Source organism: Bufo gargarizans, chromosome 3, assembly GCF_014858855.1.
Source record: "Bufo gargarizans isolate SCDJY-AF-19 chromosome 3, ASM1485885v1, whole genome shotgun sequence".
NCBI classification, from domain to species: domain Eukaryota; kingdom Metazoa; phylum Chordata; class Amphibia; order Anura; family Bufonidae; genus Bufo; species Bufo gargarizans.
In genome coordinates this window covers 552,626,566-552,639,576 of record NC_058082.1, presented here as the reverse complement: position 1 = coordinate 552,639,576, position 13,011 = coordinate 552,626,566, and the positions used below count along the sequence as shown (strand labels likewise).

At 43.6% G+C, this 13,011-nt stretch overlaps 1 protein-coding gene across 2 annotated transcripts in view; it reads left to right on the top strand.

The window, feature by feature from the left end:
- LOC122930636 overlaps positions 1–12,161 on the top strand; it is a 51,724-nt gene extending 39,563 nt beyond the window's left edge. For both annotated transcript variants that reach the window (XM_044284147.1, XM_044284146.1), the window contains 3 exons: positions 9,113–9,221; positions 10,440–10,494; positions 11,513–12,161. In XM_044284147.1, coding sequence (XP_044140082.1) covers positions 9,113–9,221; positions 10,440–10,494; positions 11,513–11,614 — 266 coding nt within the window. In that variant the 3' untranslated portion in view covers positions 11,615–12,161. The remainder of the gene's footprint in view (positions 1–9,112; positions 9,222–10,439; positions 10,495–11,512) is intronic.
- Positions 12,162–13,011: the final 850 nt, after the last annotated feature.

The window sequence follows — 13,011 nt, the reverse complement described above, 5'->3', positions numbered from 1 at the left end:
GGTCTGAGGTGATTCCTGACCAGACATGAAAAAAGAATCGGAGTCTGCCCCCTACACAATTTATCAAAGAATGTAAAGGAGGAGGAAGATTGGGACTTACCCACTGGTCGCCTTGAGCTGGGAGCTCCTCAAAACCCTCTGGATCGTCCTGGGGTGCCTCTTGAAGGGAAAAATGACGGCTGATGCCGTTGATCTTGTAGTGAGGATCGGTATGCATAGGAGCCTCTTCCCGTGCTGCGGGAATGAAAACCGGAACGGCCGGACAGGCGGCCCCTGGAGCTGCCAGCCCTTCCAGAAAAACGAGATTTGAAAACCTTCCCCATGGAAGTTTGGGCTTTGTCCAGCGCTGTAAAAGCGCCGACATACTTCCCCAATTCCTAAATAAAGGACTCTCCAAATAACAGGCCCTGGGCCTCTTTGCCCGCCTCTGATAAAGCCAGATTGGAAAGGTTAGGCTCCACTTTCATTATTATGGCCTTGCACCTCTCTATGGCCAGGGAAGTGTTTACGTTCCCTGTAATGCAAATTGCCCTTTGGATCCATTCTCCCAACTCCACTGGATCCACTAGTTTACCTTCAGCTTTGGCGTACTCGGCCATATCAAAGATTCTAGCAAGCGGGCCTGTAATGTCAAGGAGCTTGTCTTGGACGGCCCTAAGGGCTGAATCTAATCCTTTCTTAGGGTTAAACCCCGTTTTGGAGAGGAACTGCACCATTTTGGGGTCTACTGTGGGGGTCTCACACATTTTGTGAGGGATTAATGGTCACGGGCATTCCGCACGCAATTTGTTACGCGACTCCTTGCTTAAAGGAGCGCGTATCTTAGACTCCAAATATTAAGCCACGTGTGTAGCTGGGAGCCACTCTGCGGAGCGGGGGTGATGGAGCTCTTCTGGGTTAAATAGTGGTTCCCCCAAAGTGTCGACCAGAAGGTCCCCCTGTACTGCCTGTTCCTCCAGAGGGGTGGCCGTGGCTGTTAACGCTATGGGAAGAGCTCCTAAAGGTGAAGGATCTACCGTCACATCAGCCAATTCCTCATGTGAGTCATATGTAGACTCCTCTAGTGCCTCCTCAATGGATTCCCTTTCGGAATCAGACTCTGGCTCAGGCTGTGTCCTGGCCGACTTCTTCTCGCGAGATTTTTCTGCCTGGCATGGGCAGGCTCTTTTCCGCGGGACAACCGCGTGATCATGGGATGGGTTTTGACCATCATTCCTAGATGTTCTGGAGGCTGAGGGCATAATAACACTTGGGGCTGACATGCTAGACTGCGCGCAAATGGCTTGAGAGATGGATTGTCTCAGGGCAGATGACATAGAGCCCATAGCCGCGATTATCGCGTTAGATATGGATTGGTGCAACATAGTATTCTGTATGTCAGGATGAGGGACGTCTACCCTGCTATCTAAACTTGGGGAACCCTGAACCGCTGGGAGGTTATCTTGAGCAGGAGCAGTGCTAGAGCTCCGTACAGACATGATGAGGAAACACTGTGGCAGGAGTAAGTCACCCCAGACCACAGGAAAGGAAAAACCGGCAGGGCAGCAAGCCACCTGTGAATGAAGAAAAACGCTAATAAGGGACTAAGCCAAAGGAATTAGCTTATAAAGAAGGCTGTGGGATAGTGGACTCATTAAAGGAGCAGAACCAGGCACTGATCGGCACTGCAGGGCAATGTAGCTTGTGCTAGACCAGAAGATGAAATGGCGGGTCTCGCGAGATCGCGGGCAGAGCACTAGGGAGGAAAAATAAGGAAAAGGTGAGGAAAAACCAGTAAAGCAATAATTAGGATAATATAGTAACCCAAAAGGGAAAAGACAAGGAGCAAAATCATAGAGAGATATATATCACAAAAAATACATTAACAACTAAAACCACGAGCTGAGGCACAGAGGTACTTATCTGCCATGGTAGCAGCAAAGAAAGAGGAGGATCCCAGGGGGGTTGAGCTCATATATACTGGGATGTAGGGGTGGAGCTGGTTGCTATGGTTTCTTTTTCTGATTGTACTGTTCCTTCTTTGCTGCTATGGTGGACAGTAAAGAGAGTTGATGCAATAGGAGCCTCCGTGTCTTGTTATAAAATTATAATAGGCGTTTATAATAAACCACCTAATATACCAGAGTCCACAGAAAATCTACTACTAAACGAGATAGACGAGGCGGCAAATCATAATGAGGTGGTTATTATGGGGGACTTCAACTACCCAGATATAGACTGGGAAACTGAAACTTGTATATCTCATAAAGGAAACAGGTTCTTGGCAAGAACCAAAGACAATTAACTCTCCCAACTGGTTCAGGACCCAACTAGAGGGACGGCCATACTGGACTTAGTATTAACCAATAGACCTGACAGAACAACAGACGTGCAGGTCGGGGGACACCTGGGAAATAGTGACCATAAAGTAATAACCTTCCAATTATCATTCAAAAGAGCGTTTCTACAGAGAGGAACAAAAATACCAAACTTCAAAAAAGCCAAATTTAGCCAACTAAGAGAGGCCATAGGCCTAACTAACTGGAACAAAGTCCTCAAAAAATGGAATATGTAAAAAACAAATAAAAGCGGCCAAACTAGAGACCGAGAGATTAATTGCCAAAGAGAGTAAAACTAACCCTAAAATGTTCAATAATTATATAAATGGTAAAAAGTATAAATCTAAAGGTCTCATCCCTCTACAGAGTAATGAGGAGGGAGTTGCAGAGAGCGATGAGGAGAAAGCAAAGCTATTAAAAAAAAAAAAAATTCTCCACTGTATTCACTGAAGAAAATAAACTGTCAGATGAAATGCAGAATGTAAAAGTAAATTCCCCATGAAAAGTGCCCTGTCTGACCCAGGAAGAAGTACAGCAACATCTTAAAAAGATTAAAATAGACAAATCGCCAGGACCAGATGGCATACACCCGCGTATCCTAAGAGAAGTAAGTAATGTCACAGACCCTTATTTCTGATATTTAAGGACTCTATACTGACAGGGAGTGTTCCACAGGATTGGCGCATAGCAAATGTGGTGCCAATATTAAAAAAGGGTCCAAAAACAGAGCCTGGAAACTATAGGCCGGTAAGTGTAACATCCGTCGTGGGTAAACTGTTTGGTTTTCTAAGAGATGCTATCTTGGAGGACCTCAATAAAAATAAGCAGATAACGCCATATCAGCATGGCTTCATTAGGGATCGGTCATGTCAAACTAATTTAATCAGTTTCTATGAGGAGGTAAGTTCTAGATGGATGTCGTGTATCTGGACTTCTACAAAGCATTTGACACTGTACTACATAAAAGGTTAGTATATAAAATAAGAATGCTTGGACTGGAAGAAAACGTCTGTATGTAGGTAAGTAACTGGCTGAGTGATAGAAAACAGAGGGTGGGTATTAACAGTACACACTCAGATTGGGTCACTGTCACTAGTGGGGTACCTCAGGGGTCAGTACTGGAGGGGTTACTGTCCCTAGTGGGGTACCACAGGGGTCAGTACTGGAGGGGTCACTGTCACTAGTGGGGTACCTCAGGGGTCTGTACTGGAGGGGTCACTGTCACTAGTGGGGTACCTCGGGGGTAAGTACTGGAGGGGTCACTGTCACTACTGGGGTACCTCAGGGGTCAGTACTGGAGGGGTCACTGTCACTAGTGGGGTACCACAGGGGTCAGTACTAGAGGGGTCACTGTCACTAGTGGGGTACCTCAGGGGTCAGTACTGGAGGGGTCACTAGTGGGGTACCTCAGGGGTCAGTATTGGGCCCTATTCTCTTCAATATATTTTCTAATGATCTTGTAGAAGGCTTGCACAGTAACATATCAATTTTTGCAGATGACACTAAACTGTAAAGTAATTAACAGGGAAGAGGACAGTATACTGTATATATATATATATATATATATATATCTATATACTACAGAGGACAGTATACTGTATATATACTACAGCGGACAGTATACTGTATATATATATATATATATATATACTACAGAGGACAGTATACTGTATATATATATTTCAGAGGACAGTATACTGTATATACACTACAGTGGACAGTATACTGTATATATATACTACAGAGGACAGTATACTGTATATATACTACAGCGGACAGTATACTGTGTACATACTACAGAGGACAGTATACTGTGTATATATATATATATATACTACAGATGATAGTATACTGTATATATATACTACAGAGGACAGTATACTGTATATATACTACAGATGATAATATACTGTATATATATACTACAGATGACAGTATACTGTATATATACTACAGAGGACAGTATACTGTATATATACTACAGCGGACAGTATACTACTACAGAGGGATCTGGATAGATTGGAGTCTTGGGCAGAGAAGTGGCAGATGAGGTTTAACACTGACAATTGTAAAGTTATGCACATGAGTAGGAATAATGCAAGTCACCCGTACATACTAAATGGTAAAACACTCGGTAACACTGACATGGAAAAGGATCTAGGAATTTTAATAAACAGCAAACTAAGCTGCAAAAACCAGTGTCAGGCAGCTGCTGCCAAGGCCAATAAGATAATGGGCTGCATCAAAAGGGGCATAGATGCCCGTGATGAGAACATAGTCCTGCCACTTTACACATCACTACTCAGATCACACATGGAGGACTGTGTACAGTTCTGGGCTCCTGTGAACAAGGCAGACATTGCAGAGCTGGAGAGGGTTCAGAGGAGGGCAACTACAGTAATAACTGGAATGGGGCAACTACAGTACTCTGAAAGATTATCAGCATTAGGGTTATTCACTTTAGAAAAAAGACGACTAAGGGTCAATCTAATTACTATGTATAAAGAATGAAGAGGATTCTTTACGGTAAGAGCAGTGAGACTATGGACTCTTTACGGTAAGAGCAGTGAGGCTATGGACTCTTTACGGTGAGAGCAGTGAGACTGTGGACTCTTTACTGTAAGAGCAGTGAGACTATGGACTCTATACTGTAAGAGCAGTGAGACTGTGGACTCTTTACTGTAAGAGCAGTGAGACTGTGGACTCTTTACTGTAAGAGCAGTGAGACTGTGGACTCTTTACTGTAAGAGCAGTGAGACTGTGGACTCTTTACTGTAAGAGCAGTGAGACTATGGACTCTTTACGGTAAGAGCAGTGAGACTATGGACTCTTTACGGTAAGAGCAGTGAGACTGTGGACTCTTTACTGTAAGAGCAGTGAGACTGTGGACTCTTTACGGTAAGAGCAGTGAGACTATGGACTCTTTACGGTAAGAGCAGTGAGACTATGGACTCTTTACGGTAAGAGCAGTGAGACTATGGACTCTTTACGGTAAGAGCAGTGAGACTATGGACTCTTTACGGTAAGAGCAGTGAGACTATGGACTCTTTACGGTAAGAGCAGTGAGACTATGGACTCTTTACGGTAAGAGCAGTGAGACTATGGACTCTTTACGGTAAGAGCAGTGAGACTATGGACTCTTTACGGTAAGAGCAGTGAGACTATGGACTCTTTACGGTAAGAGCAGTGAGGCTATGGACTCTTTACGGTAAGAGCAGTGAGGCTATGGACTCTTTACTGTAAGAGCAGTGAGACTGTGGACTCTTTACGGTAAGAGCAGTGAGACTATGGACTCTTTACGGTAAGAGCAGTGAGACTGTGGACTCTTTACTGTAAGAGCAGTGAGACTGTGGACTCTTTACTGTAAGAGCAGTGAGACTATGGACTCTTTACTGTAAGATCGGTGAGACTATGGACTATTTACTGTAAGAGCAGTGAGACTATGGACTCTTTACTGTAAGAGCAGTGCGACTATGGACTCTATACTGTAAGAGCAGTGAGACTATGGACTCTATACTGTAAGAGCGGTGAGACTATGGACTCTATACTGTAAGAGCGGTGAGACTATGGACTCTTTACTGTAAGAGCGGTGCGACTATGGACTCTATACTGTATGAGCGGTGAGACTATGGACTCTATACTGTAAGAGCGGTGAGACTATGGACTCTATACTGTAAGAGCAGGGAGACTATGGACTCTTTACTGTAAGAGCAGTGAGACTATGGACTCTATACGGTAAGAGCAGTGAGACTATGGACTCTTTACTGTAAGAGCAGTGAGACTATGGACTCTTTACTGTAAGAGCAGTGAGACTATGGACTCTATACTGTAAGAGCAGTGAGACTATGGACTCTATACTGTAAGAGCGGTGAGACTATGGACTCTATACTGTAAGAGCGGTGAGACTATGGACTCTATACTGTAAGAGCAGGGAGACTATGGACTCTTTACTGTAAGAGCAGTGAGACTATGGACTCTATACGGTAAGAGCAGTGAGACTATGGACTCTTTACTGTAAGAGCAGTGAGACTATGGACTCTTTACTGTAAGAGCAGTGAGACTATGGGCTCTTTACTGTAAGAGCAGTGAGACTATGGAGCTCTCTGCCTGAGGAGGTGGTGATGGGGAGTTCACTAATAGAGTCTAGGAGGGGCCTGGATGTATTTCTGGAGCGTAATAATATTACAGGCTATAGCTACTAGAGAGGGGTCGTTTATCCAGGGAGTTATTCTGATGCCTGATTGGAGTCGGGAAGGAATTTTCTATTCCCCTAAAGTGGGGTAAATTGGCTTCTAGCTCACATTTGTTTTTTTCTTCCTCTGGATCAACTTGCAGGATAACAGGCCGAACTACAAACCGGATTCCAAAAAAGTTGGGACACTAAACAAATTGTGAATAAAAACTGAATGCAATGATGTGGAGATGGCAAATGTCAATATTTTATGTGTAATAGAACGTAGATGACGGATCAAACGTTTAATCCGAGTAAATGTATCATTTTAAAGGAAAAATACGTTGATTAAAATTTTCACGGTGTCAACAAATCCCCAAAAAGTTGGGACAAGTAGCAATAAGAGGCTGGAAAAAGTAAATTTGAGCATAACGAAGAGCTGGAAGACCAATGAACACTAATTAGGTCAATTGGCAACATGATTGGGTATAAAAAGAGCTTCTCAGAGCGGCAGTGTCTCTCAGAAGCCAAGATGGGTAGAGGATCACCAATTCCCACAATGTTGCGCAGAAAGATAGTGGAGCAATATCAGAAAGGTGTTACCCAGCGAAACATTGCAAAGACTTTGCATCTATCATCATCAACTGTGCAGAACATCATCCGAAGCTTCCGAGAATCTGGAACAATCTCTGTGCGTAAGGGTCAAGGCCGTAAAACCATACTGGATGCCCGTGATCTCCGGGCCCTTAAACGACACTGCACCACAAACAGGAATGCTACTGTAAAGGAAATCCCAGAATGGGCTCAGGAATACTTCCAGAAACCATTGTCAGTGAACACAATCCACCGTGCCATCCGCCGCTGCCAGCTGAAACTCTACAGTGCAAAGAAGAAGCCATTTCTAAGCAGGATCCACAAGCTCAGGCGTTTTCACTGGGCCAGGGATCATTTACAATGGAGTGTGGCAAAATGGAAGACTGTTCTGTGGTCAGACGAGTCACGATTCAAAGTTCTTTTTGGAAATCTGGGACGCCATGTCATCCGGACCAAAGAGGACAAGGACAACCCAATTTTTTATCAACGCTCAGTTCAGAAGCCTGCATCTCTGATGGTATGGGGTGGCATGAGTGCGTGTGGCATGGGCAGCTTGCATGTCTGGAAAGGCACCATCAATGCAGAAAAATATATTCAGGTTCTAGAACAACATATGCTCCCATCCAGACGCCATCTCTTTCAGGGAAGACCCTGCATTTTTCAACAAGATAATGCCAGACCACATTCTGCATCAATCACAACATCATGGCTGCGTAGGAGAAGGATCCGGGGACTGAAATGGCCGGTCTGCAGTCCAGATCTTTCACCTATAGAGAACATTTGGCGCATCATAAAGAGGAAGGTGCAACAAAGAAGGCCCAAGACGATGGAACAGTTAGAGGCCTGTATTAGACAAGAATGGGAGAGCATTCCTATTTCTTAACCTGAGAAACTGGTCTCCTCGGTCCCCAGACGTCTGCTGAGTGTTGTAAGAAGAAGGGGAGATGCCACACAGTGGTGAAAATGGCCTTGTCCCAACTTTCTGGGGATTTGTTGACACCATGAAATTCTGATTCAACATATTTTTCCCTTAAAATGGTACATTTACTCGGATTAAACATTTGTTCCGTGATTTATGTTCTATTCTGAATAAAATATTAGAAGTTGGCGCCTCCACATCATTGCATTCAGTATTTATTCACGATTTGTATAGTGTCCCAACTTTTTTGGAATCCGGTTTGTAGATGGACAGATGTCTTCTTTCAGCCTTATGTACTATGTTACTATGTTACTATGTTAGGTAGACTGCCAGCTGACTAAATAATCAGATTACATGCTGTCCATAAATGTGTATGGAGGGGAGCTGATACCCTGCCTCATTCTCTCGGGACACATTATTTTAGTTTAGTTTGAGCAAGAAACCGGTAAGTGAAGAAAGAAGTGTATTTATCTGATACAGTTTATTATATTTGCTGAGTGGGGGGGCAGATAAGCTGTGTGCTCTCTGCCAGATCGGATGTTCCCTCTGCTGCTCCCTTTCCTCTCTCACAGCATTCAGCTGCAGCCGCATCTCCCTCCTCCCTTCTACACTTACAGGGATCCTGTAGGCAGGGAGCAGAGGCTACTATCTGCTGCGAGATAAGGCAATGACACTGTTCTTAAGGGGGATTTATTTCTATATCTTTCCCTGAATGCAATGCCTGGTACCTGCTAACCGTCCTACTGATTCTACTTAAAGGGATTCTCTGGGAATTATTTAAAATGTCTGCCAGAAACCAGTCCCATAGTGTGAGCAGGGCTGGCTGCCCCTACTTACAGAGGTGCCCGGCACTTGGTGAGTGTTCCTGTCAGGCTGCTCAGCCATACTGGCATATCATAGGCAGGATCACATCATTACCATCTATTGTAGAGCAGTGTAATGAGGCCCCGACCCCTCACCCCCTAAGGCAGCTCTGACGTCCTGCTCACATTCTAGGACAGGTTGTGGCGGCCATTTTTTATCGTTCCCGGAGAACCCTTTTTAAGGAGCTTTAGTATTTCAATAAAGACTGAGGAAACTTGAGTCATTGTTTCTTTACTTTCTCCTCAGACTCCTCCCACTTTGCCTCCATTTACATATCGTCTTCAGTAATTGGAGCGCTCGTCATGCTGATTTTAATAGCTGGAATAATTTATTGCAAGTTCTGTTCAAAGCGCAAGTAAGTGACCCCCTAATGGAAATTTTACATGTCGTTACATACATGTTGGGGGCAAAACGGTTAAATTCCCTCTGTGGACCTCTAATACCCAGGACACTACCAGCAGTATTACATATCTGATACTAGGAAACAAGAAATACTCCAGAGCTGCACTCACTATTCTGCTGCTGGAGTCACTGTGTACATACATTACTTATCCTGTACTGATCCTGAGTTACATACTGTATTATACTCCAGAGCTGCACTCACTATTCTGCTGGTGCAGTCACTGTGTACATACATGACTTATCCTGTACTAATCCTGAGTTACATACTGTATTATACTCCAGAGCTGCACTCACTATTCTGCTGGTGCAGTCACTGTGTACATACATTACTTATCCTGTACTGATCCTGAGTTACATCCCGTATTATACTCCAGAGCTGCACTCACTATTCTGCTGGTGCAGTCACTGTGTACATACATTACTTATCCTGTACTGATCCTGAGTTACATCCTGTATTATACTCCAGAGCTGCACTCACTATTCTGCTGGTGCAGTGACTGTGTACATACATCACTTATCCTGTACTGATCCTGAGTTACATCCTGTATTATACTCCAGAGCTGCACTCACTATTCTGCTGGTGCAGTCACTGTGTACATACATTACTTATCCTGTACTGATCCTGAGTTACATCCTGTATTATACTCCAGAGCTGCACTCACTATTCTGCTGGTGCAGTCACTGTGTACATACATTACTTATCCTGTACTGATCCTGAGTTACATCCTGTATTATACTCCAGAGCTGCACTCACTGTTCTGCTGGTGCAGTCACTGTGTACATACATTACTTATCCTGTACTGATCCTGAGTTACAGCCTGTATTATACTCCAGAGCTGCACTCACTATTCTGCTGGTGCAGTCACTGTGTACATACATTACTTATCCTGTACTGATGCTGAGTTACATCCTGTATTATACTCCAGAGCTGCACTCACTATTCTGCTGGTGCAGTCACTGTGTACACACATTACTTATCCTGTACTGATCCTGAGTTACATCCTGTATTATACTCCAGAGCTGCACTCACTATTCTGCTGCTGGCAGCTAAGCTCCTATAATACAGGGGGAATTGTCTTGTTTTCTCTTTGGATGTGACTGGAGTATAATAAATGATATAAGGTTTTGTGGTTTTATTTCTTATCAGTTTTAACCATTTTTCCTTTTGCAGCACAATTCCCTCTCAGATTCACCAGACCAGCCCGGAAGACAATGAGAAGGAAGAGGTAAGTCGTTTATACTCACAAACTGTTATTGCAAAAAGGGAAAATTGCAGGATCTTGTGATTAATATTTGTGAAAATAACTGCAAATCCCCCCTCCCCCCATTATCTCTGTTTGCCCCGGATCGGTGATGTACACTGTTCCTATGCCAAGTGCCCCCTGCTCACATCCATAACTTACACCTCCTGGCATCAAATGCATAATTTGTCCAGGACCCCCATAACACTGGGGCCCTCTTATGTGACGGAGGTATCTTTTGGCCTCCTCAGACACCAGGGATCAGATGCATCTGTTTCCTCTGCACCTCCTGTAGCTGTGCCCCGGGGATGCTACCATTCTGTACATACAGCTTCTGTGCAGCCCTGTGTTTCCATGGTAACAGACTACAAAACCCCCTGTGTAGTCTGATCCTGCAGTCATGAAGAAGAACGCGAGAGAGCAATACCTGAGTGCAGGGCCAGACTGCGCAGGGATTGTTTGTAGTCTGTAACCATGGAGACGCATAGATCTGCATAGCGGCTGTATACACAAAACCGGAGGAGACCGACCATCATTGCTATCGGCAAAGTTGCTTTATTTTGTTTGTTTAAATGCATTGGAGAAAGAAACGAAATTGGATTTAATAAGTATACACGCCCTTTAACCCTTAGCGATTCATAGTAGACTTCTGGATTTCTGTGTGATGTAACATACAGTGTATATTATGTCATAAAATATTATCCTACATGAAGGATTTCTATTATTGTGCCTTATGGTATAGGGTATCTATTAATAATAGATTTAAAGGGTCCATCCAAATTTCACGGCTCCCGGCGCCATCTGCGCTGACTGGCAACGCCTATTAGATCCGCACTTTATTTACTTGACTATCTGATATTTATCAAGGGTGACTTCCAGTCTTACCCTCATGAGAATAAGTGGTTGTCACTGCCCCGCCCCCAATAATGACATCACTGAATTGTAAGGTAAAATATCGCAATATATGCCACTTTAATTGGGTATTTTTGTGTTTTCCTTCCAGCCGGTGTATCATAATGCTCAGGAGGACTACTTTCTTCGTTTTAACGCTCTGTATGATAGGACTCCGGCCAGTTCGTTGGCCCAGAGACCTCACAATCTATAGTGGAAGAGCTGCCATGAGAAACAAGGATGGTTCTTGTGTTTACATGGACTTATTGACTTCTATTATATTCTCCTTCCTTGGTCAGTAGTGGAAGTCAACATGTTACGGAGAGAAGATCTCAGCGGTTGAGGAACATCAACAGAAGCCTTCAAAGATGCTATGGCATCCTGGCCGTGGTGGACCTGGGGTGACCTGAATAGGCATTCTCTATAGCCTTCAAGCTGGATGTGAAGCACACGAGGGCCCACCATGATTCCCTCACCCTAGAGTCCACGGGCACCTTGTGTCTGCAAAGTCAAGAGCGTTGTAGTGAGCAGCACTATAATCTCTGTGGGTGGCCTCAGGGGGGTATCTGCGGAGGACTGGAGGGGTATGAGGTGCTGGGTGCCAAAGGGAGCACCAGGGAGCCGCTCTACAGTTATCTGGACACGCTCCACACCAGTCCTGGATATAAAAGTTCACCCCTCTGCGGTGGCGTAATATGTTCTGTAATCACAGTTACTGTGGATAATAAATGGGGGGTAATTTCACAAATACCCCCGACTGCTGTTTGTGAACTGCTGCTACCGCCAGATGCTTCAATATATATATATAGCATAACACAAATATTTCCGCCATCTGCTCTTCTTCCCTACTGTCCAGATAGCAGCAGAGAGAGGAGAAAGGACGTAGTACTGTATATGCATGTGTGGGTTACTGCGGTATGTAAATATATGTAGTGAATACTCACATGTATGTAGAGAGCTATGTGCGTCTATGTGCAGGCTGGGAGCATATACATGTATGAATTTATGTACTTTACTTGGGCTCTTGTTTTACATGGGTACTTTGTGATATTATTTGGGAACGCTATTGGAATATTTTGCAATATTATGTGAGCACTTTGTTACGGTATTTTTTGGATACTGTATTGTAGTATTATTTAGGCACTATCTTATGGTATTATTGGGTACTGTATTATAGAATTATTTAGGCACTTTCTTATGGTATTATTTGGGTACTGTATTGCAGTATTATTTGGGCACTGTCTTATGGTTTTATTGGGTACTGTATTGTAGTATTATTTAGGCACTGTCTTATGGTATTATTTGGGTACTGTATTGTATTATTATTTAGGCACTCTCTTATGGTATTATTGGGTACTGTATTGTAGTATTATTTAGGCACTGTCTTATGGTATTATTTGGGTACTGTATTGTAGTATTATTTAAGCACTGTCTTATGGTTTTATTGGGTACTGTATTGTAGTATTATTAAGGCACTCTCTTAAGGTATTATTGGGTACTGTATTGTAGTATTATTTAGCACTCTCTTATGGTATTATTTGGGTACTGTATTGTAGTATTATTTAGGCACTCTCTTATGGTATTATTGGGTACTGTATTGTATTATTTACT